This window comes from Lethenteron reissneri, chromosome 25 (assembly GCF_015708825.2).
Source record: "Lethenteron reissneri isolate LAM-NWPU_2019-01 chromosome 25, ASM1570882v1, whole genome shotgun sequence".
NCBI classification, from domain to species: Eukaryota; Metazoa; Chordata; class Hyperoartia; order Petromyzontiformes; family Petromyzontidae; genus Lethenteron; species Lethenteron reissneri.
Window position 1 is genome coordinate 13,032,735 of NC_083803.1, and position 20,895 is coordinate 13,053,629.

The window sequence follows — 20,895 nt, forward strand, 5'->3', positions numbered from 1 at the left end:
CCCACTTAGTGGCGAATTGGGGTTATTGTTGTCACAAAAGCAATTGAGGCTATACCGGGAATCTCTGTCCTGTCCTGTGGTACGTGGAGAGTGGTACTCCATCGGTAGACGCGCTACACTACGAACTAGATTCGCTTCCTGCTCACAGCCAGCAACCGTGGCAAATATTATAAACCGGTCCTGGGCCTCCTCTAGGTCGACTCAGCCGTAAATGAGTACAGGAGTGCTGTGTGTAAACATCAACATTAGAGAGACAAATGCCGCCCCTCGTGCGCCGTGCCGGCCTTCATAGGTGCTCGCCAACAGCGTTTACCCCAACAGCCTGTTAAAGGCTGTTGGGGGTGGGGAGGGGTTGAGGGGGAATCTTCATCTTTACTATTTACGGTACGTGGGACAGAGGTGCCAAGGACATGGAGATGGACGCCTCGTCCATCGAGAAGCGCTTTGCGTATGGACTGCTACAGCAGCTCATCAGCTACGTGGAGAGCGCCCACGGCTACATCACGCAGCTCGGTGAGCTCTCGCCTCGCTCCGACAGGCGGGGTCTCTGTTTTATACGGGGCCTTTTTTGGCAGCATCAAAATGATGAAAAATAAGAAGAGGTTTTACTGGTAGGAACCTCCTGATTACACCAGCCCACAGGGGATTATTGTGTCCGTCGTGCAGGGAGGGGCTGGGTGGGGAGGGTGGGGCTGGGTGGGGAGGGTAGGGTGGGGAGGATGGGGAGGGGCTGGGTGGGAGGGATGGGGCTGGGTGGGGAGGGGCTGGTCACCCCGTGGTGCCCTTATAAAACTCAATGTTTAACCGTCTCACGCCGGCTTGTGCCCACCCTCACAGTCGGGCATATTTGCGGAATACACTACGCCGCCGTTGACCCTGGCCATTGACCGAGCAACCCAACGTTCCTACTAGCTTTTTCTGGCAATAAAACTAGATACCTTTTGCAACGCATCAAGTCTGCATTAACCACACAAACTTGTGGCAAAACATGTAAACATGCTCTGATAATTAATATATACATTGTCCTTGAAACTGATTGGCCTACACCAGAGACGTGCCAGACCAAATTTGTCTTGTAGTTGTTACTGTGAGCGTGTAATTTAAGATCGCGGATTCTTGCAGATTTCGCCATGACCAAGAGGAAGGAAGAGAGATCATCGAACAAGTATCCCCACGAGCAGGAAATTAAATTCTTTGCCAAGGTAATGAAAGCACGCGCGCGTGCATTCATAACGCAACCCTCCTCCGATTGCTCGTCCCTTGCGGCGAGACTCAGCGGACGCACTTGAAGCGCCGTTTGGGATTGTGTCGCTGACAGTCGAAACGGTGTAAATGTAAACGCACACCTCGCTCACAGCGGGCAGTGTTATACTCAGAGTGCCCGTAAAAGTTTACGGTCGCCGTGCCTGTATCAGTGTCAGTCAAAGTGCCTCCCTGTGCAAGCATTGTCCGTTGCCATTGGCAGCTCTGAGGCAGTGATGAAACTACTCCTTGGTAGGAATGGTGAAGCGGTATCACAGTGGTTAGCAGAGTTCTTTTACCATGTTAACAAAACACAGCCAATCTCCCAATCCTCACAGTGACACCGTAACGATGTCTCCCCTATGTCTTTGCGCAGGTGGTGCTGCCCCTGATAGATCAGTACTTCCAGAACCACAGGCAGTACTTCCTGTCGACGCCCAGCAGCCTGCTGAGCAGCGGAGGCCACGCCTCCAACAAGGAGAAGGAGATGGTCACCAGGTTTGCTGCATCCCCCCCCCAGTCCTCGTCACGCCACCGTCACGCCTCGTCACGCCACCGTCAAGCCTCGCTCCAATTTAGCGTGGAAGAGTAGGCCAAAAATGAAGGACCGTTAACGAATCAGATGACACGTTGTTTCACATATTCAACTATCGATCTCACGGTTATTGTAAATTTCTCCAAACCCCATCGCTCCTTGCGGATGTCCGCACGAGGCTTTTGCTTCAGCACGAACGAGACCAGGACAAAGTTCCCCACGAATAGACTTATCTACATGGCTTTACCGAAAGACCCAAAGAATATTAATTCCTGCAGTCACGAAAGCTTTAAATCAAGATTTAGACTTAACAGAGTTTTGAGGCAAGTGCTGTGAGCGGGCAGCACCTGTGAAGGCCTGCAAGGTACACAAGGGGGGGGGGTGGCCGGCACCACGCCCTGTGACCGCCTTTGTCACCGTGGCGATGTTTACACACCGCACCAGGTACTCATTTCAGGCTTGCGCGCACACACACACTCACACACGTAGATGTGTGGTGTAGATTTATTCATATTTTCTGCCGTATTCTTTATTGCCTATGGTAAAAATCACCTGCAGTACACCCATTTCAATAATTTCCTTGAAGCTAAGCCGATTTGAGCCTGGCCAGGATAGTGCTTGGATGGGCGAATGCCTTGCATAACTGGTGTTTAGGGCTCTTGAATCATTGCCTCACTTGATGCAGCTAATCTCGCTGTGACGGTCCCACCTGATGACGGAGACTTGTGTTGCCTCCGAAACGTCGTGATCTTTATTTTATTTTATTTTTATTAATTTTGATGTTTTACCTACGTGACTTTACCGGAAAAACCTAAGAATATGAATCCTTGCAGTCACGAAAGCTTCAAATCTAGAATTAGGGCTACAGTGTTGCACTGTACTGACATGATCCCATGTCTATCTATACTCCTCCGCCCACACCAACTTGCACTGAACAGAGTGTAGTAAAATCAACTCCACAACCAGCATGCCCTGCGGGGGATGCTTCTCTTCCAGTAGGGGATTGATGACAGGGCTGAACACGTGCACAGCATTCGTAAGCAATCACCGCAGTCATAATTTTTCCTCATGTATAGCTGCCTGACCTGACCGTTGTTTCGCAGCTCGTTCGATGACAACTAACGCGTGCAAGAAAAATATCAAAATGTTATTCCATTTCTTCCTCTTCTCTCTCGCTTCCTCGTTTCCTCTGTAGCCTCTTCTGCAAATTGGCCGTTCTTGTCCGGCATAGGATTTCTCTCTTTGGTAAGAGTGGTCTTTGGAATCCTGGTTTGTATTCTGTGTTGTGGCTGCCCGGGAGTGTTGTTGTTGTTGTTGAGGGTTTTTTTTTTTTTTTCAAATGCATGTTGTGGTGCCAGATGTTTGCATGCTACACGATACTAACATCCATTGGCAGGATCTATTTCGCTCTCCCATTTAGTAACCCCCAACGACCTTTAATATTTAATCTTATTTGCGAATCCAGGGTTAATCTAAGAGTGTTATATATATATATGTATTTTTTTAAATGGACAGGATTTAGGACTGGAAGATATTTCACTTTTCCGATCATAAGTCTTCACTTTTCTCAGCAAGATAAAAGCACGTTAATTCATGTGTTCATGGTGGAGTGGGGGTGGGGGGCAGTGGCATACTGGTTAGCCCATTGCGCTATAATCCTAGAAAACCTGAGTTCAATTCCCAGCCGCGCTAAACACCCACGGCGAATGATAGTTGGACCTGTGTTCCCCTTCACTTCAACAACCCGCATTGACCTGCTTGGTGGTGAATTATAGTGTAAAAAACTCATAACTGACGTGTTGTGGGGAAGCCTTCATCCATCAGTGGATTGACAAAGCGTTGTACATTATCAACATACAGATGATTGCAGAGTAGCAGAGTGTTCACGTCACGTCAAACTGTCTCCCGGCTCTCCGTCTGGTTGGCGGTGGTATTCTTCATTGGTGTGCCAGAGCCGGTGGTGGGAATTACGTGTCCCTAAGCTGTTGATTGCTTAAATCTCTTCACGCATTAAAATTAGTCTGCACACACAGATGTCATATATATATTACTCCCGATATGATGCGACGGATAGACTGGCTCCTGGTTCGAGCCCGTCAACACAGATGAGCACTGCCCCCCTCACGCTCTTTCGGGTTTGGAGACAGTTTTAGTCTTGGCAGCCGAGTTGCATTCAAGTTCTTCGGCATTTTCGTTAGCTTCAAGATTTCATTTTGCATACAGAACTGGAGCAGCTGCTCCCATTATTATTATAATTCCCTATGCATTGTCCTTGAAACGGATTGGTCCACACTAGAGACAGCTTTCTTTTGAGCCTAGCCTCAAAACTGTTAGACCAGAGGACGCCACAAGGCATACAGCGAATATATTTATCAGAGTATGTTTTTTGTTTGCATTCTGACCACAAGCATTGTGGTGAATGCAAATATGATTCCTTGTAAAATATTTCAGTTTGGTGTTTTAACATCTTAACACCTGTTTTGTTGCCAGAAAAAAGGGGAAAACCTATTCTCACCATGGGTGTAGTTTTGGTGGAGAGCCTCTATACCCTGGGTGGCGTTTTCCCTAGTGTTGCTGTTTTTCACTTTGTGCTGTTTTTTTTTAAGGAATCCTTTGTGTATCTCGCTTGCTTTTGTATCCTGGTTGCCTTTTCTGCTATCTTGTGTTTCTGCATCTGGTATCACAGGCACATACATACTCACATACACACACACACTCATACACACACACGCACTCATACACACACACGCACTCATACACACACACGCACTCATACACACACACGCACTCATACACACACACGCACTCATACACACACACACTCTCTTACTGTGATGTGTGGCGAGCAGGGAGCGACGCCACTGCCATGGTGAACTGCCTACACATCTTGGCCGGATCGCTTGACTGCAGGTGCACAAGCTGGGTGCCCACCATGGTTTACATTAAACACGCACGCCTGTCGAATGACACACACACACATACACTAACACACATGCAGAACGCACTCCTGCCGAATGACACACACACCAACACACGAACAATGCACACGTCTGCAATTACACACCAACACACATGCAGAGCGCATGCCTGTCGAATTGCACACATACTAACACACATGCAGAACGCACACACGTACAATTACACACCAACACACATGCAGAACGCACACACGTACAATTACACACCAACACACATGCAGAACGCACGCCTGTCGAATTACACACACACACACACTAACACACATTCAGAATACACATACATACAATTAGACACCAACACACATGCAGGACACGCACGTACAATTACACACATGTAAACACACATGCAGAACGCACACATATGTACAATTACACACCAACACACATGCAGAACGCACACATATGTACAATTACACCCCAATGCACGTTGTCAGCACTGGAAGAAACAATGAGTAGGTGTGTAGCTATCACAAAGCTACATCTGAGATCCCCTCTGGTGATTGATGTTCCACAAAGTAGGGGCAGCACTTTCCCACCCATTCTGCCGCTGCTTAAAATGTTCAACGTGTGACAGTCAAACTGATATTGTAAAGCCTCACAGCTGGAATTTAGCCAGGGTAAGTGTAGAAACGAATTATCTGTGTTTCTTTGTATAGTCATTGATGACTGGGCTGAGATTATCAGCCGGCTACACTTGAAGAACATAATTTGTGTGAAACCAGCTGCCTGGATTCACACCCTTAGGAGTCTTTTTTTTAACGTACGGCTGATGTAGGTGCAGAGCAACAACTACAATTTCACATTCAGGTAGTCAAGCCCAGATAAACAGATTTTAGGAATAACACATCAGCATTCTGACCTCTGAGCCACCTGGTCGTGTCCAGCCGACTTGTTCCGAACACCCTTGCAGCTCCCAGCTACGCGAGCGAGCGAGTGCGCATCCTGCCCCGTAGGCCTTCCCGTTCGGTTGTTTTGAGTCCGATCCCAAATCCCTTGGTTTCCTTTGCTCGTGAGAAACGTCACAACCCAACGAGCCGGCCACCGACCTCGCCGACCCCACCCACCCCCCACCTCCCCCAGAACGGTGATGAAGGTGGGGCCCGACAGCGTGAAAGCAGCGCTGCGCGCGTTCTTCGAGAGCGCCGCCGAAGACCTGGAGAAGACGATGGAGAACCTGAAGCAGGGCCGCTTCACGCACTCGCGGAGCGCGCTCAAGGGCGTGGCGCAGACCATCAACTACACGTCCGTGGCCCTGCTGCCGCTGCTCTGCTCGCTCTTCGACCACATCGGGCAGCACCAGTTTGGCGTTGACCTCATACGTAGGTGACCCTCCACTCCGTTGCCAGCCTTTGCGGCCCTTGCCCCGGGCTCATTGGATGCTCACGGAAGGCACCGTGAAATTGTTTATTGTTGTTCTTTGTATTTGTGTGTATGTATGTTGAATTTTGTATGCACCATACGTAGCCAGCCGAGCCAATCAGTGGTGCGGGGAAGGACAACAAACTAAACATTAAAAGTAGTTATTATTGTTCTTAACTTTTTTATAATGCGCAGCAGACCCAGCAAAGGGCTTCAGAGCGCATTACAGTAAAATGTTTGCAAAAAAAAAGATCTTCAGTTTACCTAACATATCACAGGCAATAAGTAGGTTTTAAGAAATGTCAGACTCACTTCTGGTTTTACACTTATATCGGTTGTAAATAATAATGTAGAACGTCAGCCAAGTTGTTTCATACGACAGTTCCTTGATGATGCACAGCCAGCATTATCATTTTGATTCGAAAACTCGGTGGCTGGCTAAGTTGTTTTCATACGTGCATGAAAGTGATGTTTGGCGACTGGCCAGATGACACTGGTAGAATGCTCAACTCACAATTGGGAGATTGCGAATCAAAAATCCTAGCCAAGGGTGAATGCAGTCCATCCATCCCTCGGAGGTCAATTAATTGAGTAACAACTTTGCAGAAGGTTAATCAGTGGATTCCAATGCAGAAAAATGGCCACTGCCATCGAATTGTGGAATTCTCACCATTTGCCTAGGGTCACCAATATAATTTTAGCCATAAAGTGGATGAGTGACATGAGTAGCATTTCAATGTACCATGTGCTTGTCTTTATTGTCGTATTCTTGGATGTCTTAATGCTTTTAATTACTATATTCTTGTGTTCATTTAAAAATGTGTGTGAAGTCCCATTCATCATTGATTCGTCTCATTTGAATATACGTCAGTAAATCTAAAGGCGAATGTCTGCCTAAATAAGTTTGAGCCATACCGCGGGACCGAACGAAAATCACAAGGTGAAACACCCCAGAACAATAAAAAAACCTACACATGCAAACAGATAATACTCAAAATCTCGCTGGTATGCTGGGCCACCTCGCAACCCAAGCGTTTTGGGAGTTTCACAGCATTGCATGGTGTCCTCCGCTGCCATTTCACAAAGGTGCCTGACGGTACTCGGTGGGCTGCAACTCATCTTTACTACAGCTGTTACAGGTTTCATTTCAATCCAATTATTTGAGTTGTGAGCCACCTGGCCAGGATTGCACAAACACGTGGTCCGCTTTTCACCCTGGCAACCGGGAAGGACAGACATAGGTTGTTCTTAACGTATCACTAAGGCGACAGACATTTGCGTATGAAATTCCATATGTCATTGATTCTCGTGCTGTCTGGGACATTGTTCCATTGTACAACCGGTACCCTATTTAAAACACTGCAATTTAAATGTTCCCACGTGAATCCTCCTGGGCAGTGGATGACGTGCAGGTGTCCTGCTACCGGATCCTGTCCAGCCTTTTCGCACTTGGAACGGGAAAGAACATCTACGTGGAGAGGTGAGCGGTGCGGCACGTGGTCGCATCGAATCCGCCCTGCAGGGCACAGATCGAGAAGTAACCGCTGTGGCCTCTTTCATGCATGAAAGTGAGTAGAACAAAGCGATAACCCCTGCAGACAACTAAGGCGGTTGACGTTTGATTCCCTGGACCCGTCCGCGCAGTACATATGCCGATAAGGGGCCAGTGGAGTGCTTGTGTGCGTGTCATTGCGATTGCGTGTCCGTGTGTACATCAGAATCTTTATTTAGACGGGAGGAATCCAATGAGCTGTGAAGCCCTTTTTCACAGATGTCCAGTAGAGTCCCATTGATGGCATCGTGGTCAATACGCTGCGCTGCAAAAACCCGGTGACCTGATGTTAATTCCCAGCCATGGTTAACCACATCGGGGAGTGATTTTTGAACTGGTCCTGGGCCTTTACCAGTGTGATTTAACCTTAAAGGTTCGTATGTTGAACTTTTTTTCGCACCATATATAGCCAACCGTGCTAATCGGAGTATGTGGTGGTGTGTGTATACAATAATATTAACAAGGGATAAAAAAAAAAGTTAAGCATATGCATGGGCTGAACACGTCACTATAAAGAACGATGGCCGGTGGCCCAAGACGGATGAGCGAGTGGCAGCCAAGGGAGGGAATGTGCCCAAGAGGCGGTCCCCCCTGCAGAGATGTAACATGAAATGCGGCTGATGTGCAGGATCTAGATGGATTGTTGCATCGCGAGACCGTTGAGATGTGGCGACGGCCTGGGGAAGGCCTCCATCAGGCAGTGGATAGTACACGGCTGATGAGGATGACGTACATGTGCATGTGCGCAGGCAGCGGCCTGCTCTGGGCGAGTGCCTGTCGGCGCTGGCCACCGCCTTCCCGGTCGCCTTCCTGGAGCCGGAGCTCAACAAGTTCAATCCCCACTCCGTGTTCAACACCAAGACGGCACGCGAGCGCGCCAGTGAGTAGCGCGCACGGCTACGCGTGTGGCTGCGTGTCCGGACCGCTCCGTGTCGTCGACTGTTTCACTCCTGGTTTCTCAACGAGGGGTGTCCTGCAAAATCTCGTCAACCCACAAATAGAGATTCAGAATGTTTATTTATACTGGAAGAATCCGATGAGATATAAAGCTCTTTTTCACACATGTCCAGTCTGGGCGGGTAAGAACGTTTCAACAACACACAATACAAAAACACGATAGGAGTGCAAAGTTCAAGAAAGGTAGACAAATCACCCAAACACAAACAAACATGACACTAAACCATCCCCATCCTACCAGACAAAGCCCACTCAGGTGTTAACTTATATTTCCACAATACACACTGGCTTCATTGAAAGACATGAGAAATCAATTCACTTTTGATCGTTTTTCTTTTTTCAACTTGATCATTCCACCACCCACTCTCGACAAAACCCTATTTTCTGCACGATGAACTTTGTGGTTATCCACTTTGTTTGTAGGACGCCCCCTCTAATGTAAAATTATTGTAGAAGAATTAATTGTGTTCATGCTGGGGAAACCTCGTTTATTTGGTCTGCTAATTATTAACACATCTGACTTAATAATGATCGTCCTGTCTCATTTACATACATACATACGCACAATGCAACTTCACTCATGCTCACACACACACACATACAATCCCACAACCACACACACGTGCTCGCTCGCAGTGATGGGGCTGCCGGTGCACGTGGAGGACGTGTGCAAGGACATCCCGTCGCTGGACAAGCTGCTGCAGGAGATCGGCGATCTGGCTGAGTCGGGCGCCCGCTACACGGAGATGCCGCACGTCATCGAAGTGGTGCTGCCCATGCTGTGCAGCTACCTGTCGCGCTGGTGGGAGCACGGCGCCGAGGAGGACCCCCGGCGCGCCCTCGAGGAGCCCGTGTGCACGGCCACCACCTCGGAGCACATGAACGCCCTGCTCGGCAACATCCTCAAGATCATCGTCAACAACCTGGGCATCAGCGAGGCCGCCTGGATGAAGCGCATCGCCGGTGTGTTGCGCCACGCCGTCCGACAAGGGAGCCGGGCTGAGTGGCTCTTCGGACGTTTCTCCCGACGCCGGCTCTTGGGATTTTCAATACGTCGCTTTAGTTTGGCTGTCGGAGCCCTTGGCGTGTTTGCACTTAATCTTAAGAGAATCACTGAACGTGGTCTGGTGTGACTTGGGCAACTTGCAGCAATCCATATTTTTCACAAATACCGGTAGCTATTTTATTGAAGAAAAATAAGTGTGGTTACGTAGCGGTAATGGTAATCTCGTGCTCATGTCTTATATTTTGCATGCCATTGGCTCTTTGCTCAGTGCATCTCCCAGTAATCGCTTTCTGCACCGTCGTATGGAAAGTGTTTCCCTTTTGTTTTTCAGCATTTTTTAGTATCTTAGAAAGAGCACGTGTGCCAACGATTTGAACTTCTGCACAGCATAACTGCACCGTACTTCTTTGGATGCTGTGTGGACAAAGGAGATCAGCATATAGAACCTGTATTGGGGATGCCTGGCCTCAAACATGGGTATCTCCCTTTGGGAGAATTTAAAAACACATGAAAGTGCTGTTGGTGAGCACCTATGAAAGCCAACATGGCACTTGAGGGGTTGGTGCGGCCAGTACCACATCCGGCCGAATCCACTTTGGGCAGCCCCCGCACCAGTTCAGATAATCTTCACTGGTGGTGGCCATGAGCGGGAATCGATCTCAGGTCGCTGGGTTCGTAGTGCAGTGCGCTAACCGCTACACAGTGGCACACACACGTGCACACGTGCACACGTCCGTAAACTCGCACATCTCGAGTTTCCTACAGTCTCTTTGTGACCCTCCCTACCGTCTGCGTTGCTCTCACGGCCGCAGTCTTCGCTCAGCCCATCATTGGCAAGGCGAAGCCGGAGCTGCTGAGGAGCCACTTCCTGCCCACGATGGAGAAGCTGAAACGCAAGACGGGCAAAGTGGTGGCGGAGGAAGATCGGGTGCGCGCCGAGGCCAAGGGCGACATGTCCGAGGACGAGCTGCTTGTGCTGGACGAGTTCGCCATCCTGGCGCGAGACCTCTACGCCTTCTACCCGCTGCTCGTACGCTTCGTGGACTGCGGGAGGTATGGCGGTGCTGTGTGGTGCCCAGCAATGGCCTGGAGGCTATTGCCGTCACTGCCGCGACACCTTACTTCTCCACTTTGTTTTGCCCGATGCCACAGCTGTTGTGTGGTCGGCACCTGTGACCTCAAAAAATCTGCTTTTAGTCTCACCGCAGTCATCATGCTTTTGGCCTCCCCCCATGGCTGCCAACGCCCGGATGCCACTCTCAATTCCTGTGTCGGTAACTAGCGCTCGTAAATCCTGCGCACATGCCCCACGCAATCATCACAGCATTCTTTCTGTGCTTCCCTCAATAGAACATTCCCTCTCTATTGTTTTCCTACCATGATCTATTCTAAACTTTCAGGTTTGCTGCCATGTCACGCCAAGAGATTCTGAGCATAATCCACATGCACCTACACTAACAGGCCAGATGTTTTTTTCTAAGTGCCTTGTTAAAGTCATTGCACTGGACAAACATAATAATAACTGTGAGTGTTAAGATACAATTTTGAAGCAACATTTTTTTTAATAATAAAGGGAAGTAAATGTTTTCATCTCCCTTTAAATCTTTTTTCCCAGTTATATTTCAAACGTTGCTATCTGTATCGTGTCACGGGACAAAGACGTTTCCATACGGAACTCTCACAGTGAGCGTTGTAGCGTCCGTTCATGTAAGAACACAACCCCTGGAAGACATTCTCACGGAAATACATTTCAAGTCGCTTCCATGTACTCCACATAGGATTGTCGTGTGGCAATCATTCAAGCACGTTTGGTCCTTAGAGCTGAAATATGCCGAATGTAGTGAAAACCAAACTTTATATTAGTTTTTTTTCACACAATAATCGCTTGAATCCAAAAACTCATTGCGCTTGAGCACCTGATTTAATGATACATGGCTGGGACTTTGATTGAACCCAGACAATCACTGGTGCCAGCTCCTATTGTGCTCTGAATTTATCACAAGGAGCCCCCCCCTGAACCAGCCGACCATCCATCCTCTTAATCCTCAGAGACTTCCGAATCTCGAGTCTGCTTTGGACCTGAAATCCGCTTAGTCGCTACGTCAACGCCCCTGTGAGTTGCGTACGCTCTGTCCTGCAGGGCCAAGTGGCTGATGGAGCCCAATGCGGATGCGGAGGAGCTGTTCTTCATGGTGGCCGACGTGTTCGTGATGTGGGCCAAGTCGCCCGTGAGTGGCCATTGCCCTGCCTCCACGCTCGGTGGATTCACGCCACATTTCAAATGCATCATTCTTGCTTTTGTACTTTTCATTACTCCATTTAATGACTAATTTTTTTCCCCCTCGAGTGTGCGCGGCCGCATCGGCACGAAATTCTCAAGCAGAGTGTTAAGCATTATGAGTTTCAAATTCTGCTAGGGGATCAGCACATCCCCATCTCTACCGGGGGGTCAATAAAACGAGGACCACTTTTGTGAGATGCAGTTTCATTTTTGGACCCTCTATCAAAATGTGTTGTATTTGTGATGTCACCAGGGGTTGTGCTGTAGATACACTGACCCCTGTCGTATAGTTGTGGAATCGCAACCCATGGGTCATGGCCATCAAATTAGGCGAATGCCTCTGAGTCCACAGAGATTTTTCGAATGAATCTCTCGCAAAAAAAAAACGATTGTGAATGCAGCATTTGTCTTTTTGATCAATTAGGAAGGTGATGTTCAGCAAGTTTGTATGAGAAAGTTAGGACATTGTCATTCATCATTCAACATTCAATATTTCGCTTGCCATGTTTCCATCATATTTGATACTATTTTTTAAAGTTTCCCAACGAAATTGGAATTTTTTTACATGTAACTTTTAAGGGAAAAAACACAAGTCGCGCTGGATTCATGTTTCATCTTCATACCTGTCTCCTCGTGCGGTCGCATGAGCTACATTTAAGGAACAGAGATAAACTACGAGATGTTCGGCGTCAAGATGTAATCTTGTATAACCCCTTCTGTCCTTGCAGAACTTCAAACGGGAGGAGCAGAACTTTGTGGTTTCCAATGAAATCAACAACATGTCCTTCCTCATCTCTGACACCATGAGCAAAATGTCAAAGGTGAGCAGGTGCCCGCCAATACAAAATATAACCACTCATTGACCTCATTGATTTCCTTCACGTGACAAAGGCACCTCGTTTATTTATGTGCCTCAGTCCAGGGATCGGGTCGATCCATTACAATGCATGGCATCGTTGTTTTGGATAAATAGCTTTGAGCTTTGCTCCGGGAGAGATCTGAATTTAAAGGATGCATTAGGGATGGGAACAAGTCGAAGTGCTTGGCGCCCTGCGCTTCGAACCCACTGACCTGAGTTAAATTCCAAGTCGAAGCTAAAATCGGTTGTAAGTTATGTCTGAACTGGTCCCGGGTACCAATTGGACAAACTTGCACTATATGGTGAAGTATGGTCAAATAATCCCCATGACCGACAGCGTAAGGAGGCCTTAATCCAGTTATGGATTGACAAAGGACTCAAATCTACGGATCAAAACTAGTTTCTATTTTATTGATGCCACTGAACAATGTATTCACATGGTTATAAGATTGCATTGTCTGTCTCCAACAGAGTATGTACAAGACCATCTCTCTGACTTCAAACAGTTATCGAAATGATTATTACTTGAATAATACCGGTTACGTAAACATGTACAGGCAACAAGTTGTACAAGGCCAATGAACACCCTGTCAGCTTATGGCTATGCTTAACACACTGTGGTCCATGAGGATGACAATTATGAAATGAAATGTCTTACTCTTGACCCGTCGAATACTGCTCCCTCAATGCACCCTTCCTGTGCTGACAGAAACTCAGTCTTCCTGCGCCGAGTTTCACATGACTTGCGTAGATCCTCACGCTTGCAGCGTTAAAGCCGCTCACCCGAGACGCACCGTGCACAGTTTGTGCTTCACGTTCTGCCGCTGCCCGAGTGATCCACCTTGTTAGGGGGACGAAGACTTGAGAGGTCATGCTGGGCTACCGCTTGGTGCGCCCCCCCCCCCCCCCCCCCCCCCCGAGAATTGATGTTCCATTGTTCTCGGTGATGTGTCCAGGACATTATTACCTTTGTATTCATGTCACCGTAACACGGTTTGAACAGTCCCAGTGCGCGTGTGCCCCGTTGGGTTTATTATGAACTGTGCGTCGTTGCTCCGCACCAACATGCGTAGAGTGCATGGGGTAGCTCGATCAAAATGTGCACGCTTTATTGTTATCTTGTGAATAAAGTAATGGCGATAGATTAAATTGCAAGTAATTTTCGGGGACACGAACAATGTTTACAAAGACAAATATGATAAATAGTCACGGATCAAATAAATACAGGTAACCGTTATATTAAAATGTAATCGATATCACAATGCATCTTCAAACCTCGTAGTATTTTTGATTGCACGGTCGCAATGATTTACAAAATATGGTCGTGGCTGCTAATTTATCAAGCATTTCGCTGGGAATGCCAAGGACAAATTGATTTATTTTAAAAATGCATTGCCCGTAGGTGACCTGCCGTGTTAAATGAGGTGTGGAACTGGCCGACATTGCTGTAGAATTCAACTTCTGTTGGGCTTGGTGGCTCTTGGAGGTCAACGCTTTGCATGTGTCTGGGACCCCCGGGGGTTTGAGCCCTGGTCTCCTACCTGAGATAAAGTTTTCATGACGAGTGAGGCTGATGCTCTCAACCTTGTCACCATCGACTGCATGCAGTGCAATAAAGGTTAAGTCACGTGATAGATTAAAACATTGACCAGCGTGGTGGGGTCGGGTGAAACAACCCCCAATGACAGAGGCCTCCAAACAGGAGTGGCTTTTACAAAACTCCGTGCACTAATCTGTTATTATTGTTGCAGGACAGAAATGGACATTTTCACGAGTATTAAGTGAGGGCAAATGCATACGTAATTTTGAAGACGATGGGATTTTTTTTATTAGATTCTTTTTTCGTATCACCTAAGCACGTGCAATTTTGTTGTACGATCAGCATTTATTGTCCTGCTGTTATTATTATGCCATTTTCATGCCACGTAATAACACGGATGTTTTTGCTTTTTTACTGTTTTTTTGTGTTCGTGTTTTTATGCGATTCGGTTAAACAAAAAAAAACTGCATCCCCTCTAAGCGTGGAGGCTTCAGATGGACAAAGGTCAGCATCACCCCGGCCGCTGCGTTCTGAGCAGACGCTCGTTTTCACCGGAGCTCGACTCACTTCTCCGTTAACTCCACCTGTTTATAACGTAACAGCCCGCACCGCCGCATTCTGGCTTCAACCCCCGCAGGGGTTTTCACGATAACGCATGGGGAGGCAGTCTATAGCCCGGTTTGCGCACGTATTTTTTTACAGAGTAGAAATCGTTGCTCTGTCGGTAACGCTTGCCGCCGCCGGTTGTTTTTAAGGGGGGGACAACAACAGTGCCGTCAAGGACTGGCCTTGTCGATGCCTAACCAGCGATAGCTTTTACGTAATATCATCATGCCCTCAGGAAGTGACGGCGCAAGAAGTTGCGACAAGTCACTCTATCGTCCTGCGGTGTTTTCTCAAGAGATCACCAAGACACTTTTGGCGGCGATGAGAGCAACGCTTTGGACAAGTGTCATTCCGTGTTCCTCATTAAAAACCACAAAGTGTGGACTGGGCCACTTTGATGCAAATGTCTAACTGTCATTATCATCACAACCGTGTGCTCTTCAGAGCACTGGGCTTTATATTGAGTGAGTGATCAACTCAATAATCTAAACACACTTTTTTTTATTACAAAAAGGCATAATCACTGCAGCCAAATGGGACATTTGTTGTCTTGCAAATCGAGTGAGCTAAAATCTTAGTGGGTGTGGTGTTGGGTCCACGTGCATCGGGACCCAAGATGTAGCATGGTTGATGCCAGAATGGTTGGCTGTATAAGGGTTCACTTAACACCATTATCACTGTTGGAAAACCGTGTGTGGTCTGCGGTGATAATAATAGGCTTGACCTTGTCACGGCACAACTCATGAGCGCTGTTTTCCTTCAAACCTCTCTGAATATTACAGCCACCGAAATGTGTCTTTATTCGTTTTGCTATGTTGTTGTGAAGACTGTGTCTGTCCACTTGTCTGTAACCCGTGTGTGAATGCAGTTCACTTCGATTCTAAGGTGGTGGATCTAAGTCCCAACACATTTTTTTTTACATTCACTGGTGGACATTTTGATGCCATACAGACAAAATATCTTGTCTTAAACTGGACGTCAAACCTATTTCGTCCAGATGTGGGTGGCAGGGTGACCCAGTGGTAACTGTTGTGACTGGGTTTAAATTCCCGACTTGGGTACTTTTATCTGTCGATTTATGTTTTATTTTCTCCCCCTGTTCAGCATGGGGTTCCTCCGGGATTCTCCGATGTTTCTCCTATAGCTAAATACACGAACAACGTAACTGGTGTTGGCCAAACGTCTCGATGTTGAACAATTAACAGCAAATTGCTTAATTGGTCATAACACCGCAGCAACATCGCCCCCTAGTGCACAAATTCAGCCGGAGCTTCCCGAGAAAAGAGTTGAGACCCAGCGAGCAAAGTAAATAACAACAAGATTTGCCGTATTCTTGGTTCTTTCGGTAAAGTCACGTAGAAGGGAAACAATAAAATAATTAATATATATATATAAAGCAATAAAATTATCACGTCGTTTCGACTGCAAGAAAATTTGAAAAAAGTCTAAATTTTATTGCTGTAGATTTCACACCTGATGACGATTGCTTGTGTTGCAGGCGAAAAGTCGTGATAATTTTATTATTTTATATATATTTTTTAATTTTATTATTTCCCTTCCACGTGACTTTACTGAAAGAACCAAGAATATGAATCCCTGCAGTCACGAAAGCTTTAAATCAGAACTTAAGATTTACCGTGCCTCGGCTGCCGTAGCATTCGGACTGCCACCACCCAAGGACATTGTGGATTTTCTTTTTTTCTGACTTTTTCTGCACTCTGTCTGGTGCCCGTGTTGTTGTTGTTTTCGATAAAGGTTTGGCGGCTCACCCTAAGTTGGTGTGACGGGACAACACTGACATCGTGGCAGCTGCATGAACATAACATTTGGCGTCGTACTTACATATTCACGTAAAACTTTATTATTTTGTTGCGTTCAACCTAGTTGGCCTGTTTAACTCAAACCGTCACCCTATACGTGTGTGTATATGTGTGTGTAGATTTTCCAGTGCTTTCGGTAATGATGAATAATGTGATTATTAGGGGTGTCGGAATATATCATTGATTTCTGGCTGCGGTGCTGTAATACCCTCGAAGGGAGATGGATTTTCCAAGCATGCTTAGGCCCCGTGATACTGCATCGAGCGATTTGGAGAAATCTATTGAGCGTCGAGCACTCGTTAATCTTTGAGAACCTACTGGCTAACAAGCGCAATCTTGTGCAAAAGAAAAACCCTCACTTTCTGCACAACATTCATTTAATTTCTTCGATATTCATGTATCTCTGCACTACCACGTTTCCTTCAAAACTATTATTTTTAGCAAATACTGTGTGGGGGAAGTGGGGGGGATGCAAAGTAGTTTACGTTGATCTGAAAACGCCTAATCTCATATTGCAGAGCGCACGAACAGTAACAGATGCATTAATTTCCGCTGCACGCAGACCGTGTTAGGCAGATGCATAACCCTATCGCGATAAGTCTGTGTGCCACTCGGCCAATTTCCCCAGAGTCAGATGGTTCGATCCCTGCAGCAATCCATTAATTTCCGCTGGGAATTCCCGACATGCGGAATCTGCCATGAAGAGGGCATTAACTCTCTCCTGACAAAGTTTGCAGAGATGGACAAAGTGGGTGTGGATGTTATAAGTCCAAATCTAAATTGGTAAAATGACACAGACATTGAACAGAGAAACTAAATAAAATACTGATAGTCTGCAGATGCACAAGTCGCCTTGACGACAGATGCACTGAATGTTAATGAGCTCAGGATCTCCCCAGCCCATCATCCTTCTAGGACGATTAAAACTGATACCTGCAATATTGCGATAATGGCCCCCGCCATGGGAATGTGGAATTTCCGCCACTGCCTCGGCGCCACGCAACAGGCATGGGCCCTTCCCATGGCTCTCACTTCAGTATAAAAACGCATTTTTTTTAATGCGTTAACACCCTGGACAAATAACCGTCCATGGCGTGTTGCGCAACACCTGTGTGTGTTCACGTCTCCCGGCCCTGTCTCTTGAATACTAACAAGGCGAGGTGCTTGGTGCAGTCACAGCGCGTCTATCGCCAGCGTGTTACCACTCTTCTAACGGTCATGCGGTGTGCACCCCCCCCCCCCCGCTGTGCCCCCCCCCCACGCAATTCCCCACCCCTCCCTGTGCGTCCCCCCCCCCCCGCTGTGCCCCCCCCCACGCAATTCCCCACCCCACCCCGTTCTTCCCCCCCCCCCCCGCTGTGCCCCCCCCCCCACGCAATTCCCCACCCCTCCCTGTGCGTCCCCCCCCCGGCACACCCCCCCCATTCCCCGTGCAATTTCCCCCCCTCCCCGCGCACCCCCCTCCCTCCCCGCGTACCCCCCTCCCCATGCACCCCCTCCCCGCACACCCCCCTCCCTCCCGGCGCCCCCACCCCACACCCCCCCCTCCCTCCCCACGCACCCCCCCTCCCACCCCACGCCCCCCCCCTCCCACCCCACGCACCCCCCCCTCCCCACGCACTCCCCCTCCCCACGCCCCCCCCCCTCCCCACGCACTTCTCCCCTCCCTCCCCGCTCGGTGCGCGTGCCAGGCGGGCGGCGACCGCGAGAGGAAGAAATCCAAGAAGCGCGGCGAGCGCTACACGGTGCAGACGTCGCTCATCGTGGCCGCCCTCAAGCGCATGCTGCCCATCGGACTCAACATCTGCGCGCCCGGCGACCAGGAGCTCATCTCCCTTGCAAAAAACCGCTTCGCCATGGTCAGCCCCTCACGCCTCGTGCCAGCCACTAATGATGATGACGATGATGACATTTGGTATCGCCTCCAAGGTTATTGTGAATGCGCTATAGGGGCCGTCCAAAAGAACCAGAGTATGGATTCCTGCAGTCACGAAAGCTTCAAATCAAAATTGACTTAATTTGTTGATAAAACATGGAAGACAGTCTTCCGTCAACCTTGCAAAATACTGTATATGTGCTTGCATACAGATTGTGTGCGTCCATAATAGGGGTTTTTGGGTTAGATCGCGTAAATATATAAATGCGTCGTTAAAACCCGCCACCACCCGACACAGCCAGCTAGTAAGGTTGTCACGTAACCCTTACTAGTTGCCTACGTGTTAAACAGATTGTGTGCAGTCCAGTCTACATTGATAACTTATTGTATATGCAGTACTATATACTATAATACAATAACCGTTATATGAGGATCTAATACGTTTCATGTCAGAAAATGCACTCTTTATCATTTCATTACACAGCGAAGTTTATCAGTATTTTAAAATAATATTTGTTTCGTTAGCTCTTAGTCATCATCCGTGCTAAATCCACTGCTGGATGAAAGCTTCCCCATGTCAGTGCCATCTCTCACATTGCTCATAAACCAGAACAATTTTTACTTTTACCTTTCATGTCAAATCATTGCCTCTACGTTTCTCTAAAATACTTGAACAGTCAAAGTGTTATCTTTGTTCTCTCCTTTCCTTGACCTTTAGAAAGACACAGATGACGAAGTTCGCGATTTCATTCGCAACAATCTGCACCTTCAAGGAAAAGTAAGCATGTTACCCGCTGATGGCTTGTATATGTGTGCCTTGTGTGTGTGTGTGTGTTCGCGAGTGCACATTCACATTAACGTGGAGACACCTATGAGTGGCTTGTGTGAGTGGTGAAGTGAAAATAGAATCAATACTTGGCAAAGCATACTATTGGTAACGTAACAATGAATAAGCAGACGATGCCTCCTCCTTCATCTACTCGTCTCCACATGAAAAGAAAAAGTATTTCTGACACAACTCATCAGCCGCACAGCCTTCTGGGAGTGCGTAATTCCAGCTTCGTTGATTCAAGACGAGCAAACTCAGGAGCAGAGTCTGGCTTGCTTCAATCATTTCGGTGAACTGCAAAGTCTTACAGACAAGGAACCTCTTTATAAGATTTGGCTCCTAGTCCGCAAAAAGAAATTCCTTCGCCAACACTGCCATGGCGGTCCAATTGGAAATATACATCTGTGTTTGACCTAGAGCCCCACTAATTGGGCACAAGTAACATACCAGGTGACACTATATTTGGGGAGAGAAAGTCAACCGCTATTGGTAACTGGATGCACCAGGACAACAATGTAGTGCGTGTGCACCTTTGCGCGCGTGACACCGAGCCAAATGTCCACGCATCATGTTTAACAAGCTTGGCTTCTGTATATCCCCTTTTTGAAAATTGGTAATGCAATCAGATGTGGTCGAGAAAATATGAATTTTATTAACATTACCACCGGTCTTCATCACGCAATTGATGTATATATTAACACTAAAGTCATTATAGCTGTGTAATGTTTCCCCCCCCCCCCTATTCTAATGAGATCAAGCACTTTCAGCACCGTTGTATAAACGTCATAACCGTTCCATGTTACCTATCCAAAAATTTCATCTGCCAACAAACAATGTTACCCTTTCTCCGAATGTGAATTCAAAAGGGGTGAGTGTTGGAGGCCGTTGTTTTTTTGCTCCCTGGCGGCATGTGGCTCGCTGCCGTCGACGCGCACCTCACAGCCTAACCCCGTCGTCCGCTGTGTGCGTTGTCGTTAGCCTGCACGCTGCACGACGCCGCCGTCCCCACCTGCCACAACCGCCGCTCGCGTCTCTTCCCCCCCCCCCTACCCACCTCGCCAAAAGTACACGGGGTTTTACTTCGAAAGACTCGCCAAGAAGTTCCCTGTAGCGCTCAAATGGCTCAAGACCTGGCAGTTCCTGCACGGCGCCAAGTGCCACAGCACCGTCGCGGATCACGTGCCGGGCCACAAAAAAAATCCGGGCTTTCGCCAACAATGCCACGGTTTTGCCACCGTCGTCACCAGTGAGGCCCCTCTGACGCGCAGGGGCCCGAGGCAGCCCGCCCGCCCGCTCGGGAAGCCGGCCCCCGTGGGGTTTACGGTGATGGCGAGGCTTCCAAAACCGCCGCCTAGGACCCAGGAGCAACACCTCCTGGCGGTGGTGAAAAGGGCCGAGAGGGACGAGACCCTGCCGATGCCGCGCCGAGCGTTGACCTCGGTTAACGAGCCACCC

General features: G+C 48.0%; 1 protein-coding gene across 1 annotated transcript in view; it reads left to right on the forward strand.

The window, feature by feature from the left end:
- LOC133347254 (ryanodine receptor 2-like) overlaps window positions 1–20,895 on the forward strand; it is a 323,764-nt gene that overhangs the window by 240,227 nt on the left and 62,642 nt on the right. The window contains 15 exon segments of the mRNA XM_061559372.1: window positions 398–513; window positions 1,123–1,202; window positions 1,619–1,740; window positions 2,973–3,022; window positions 4,627–4,687; window positions 5,836–6,074; window positions 7,513–7,594; window positions 8,416–8,546; window positions 9,260–9,586; window positions 10,442–10,682; window positions 11,770–11,857; window positions 12,639–12,731; window positions 14,790–14,813; window positions 18,427–18,594; window positions 19,330–19,389. Coding sequence (XP_061415356.1) covers window positions 398–513; window positions 1,123–1,202; window positions 1,619–1,740; window positions 2,973–3,022; window positions 4,627–4,687; window positions 5,836–6,074; window positions 7,513–7,594; window positions 8,416–8,546; window positions 9,260–9,586; window positions 10,442–10,682; window positions 11,770–11,857; window positions 12,639–12,731; window positions 14,790–14,813; window positions 18,427–18,594; window positions 19,330–19,389 — 1,882 coding nt within the window.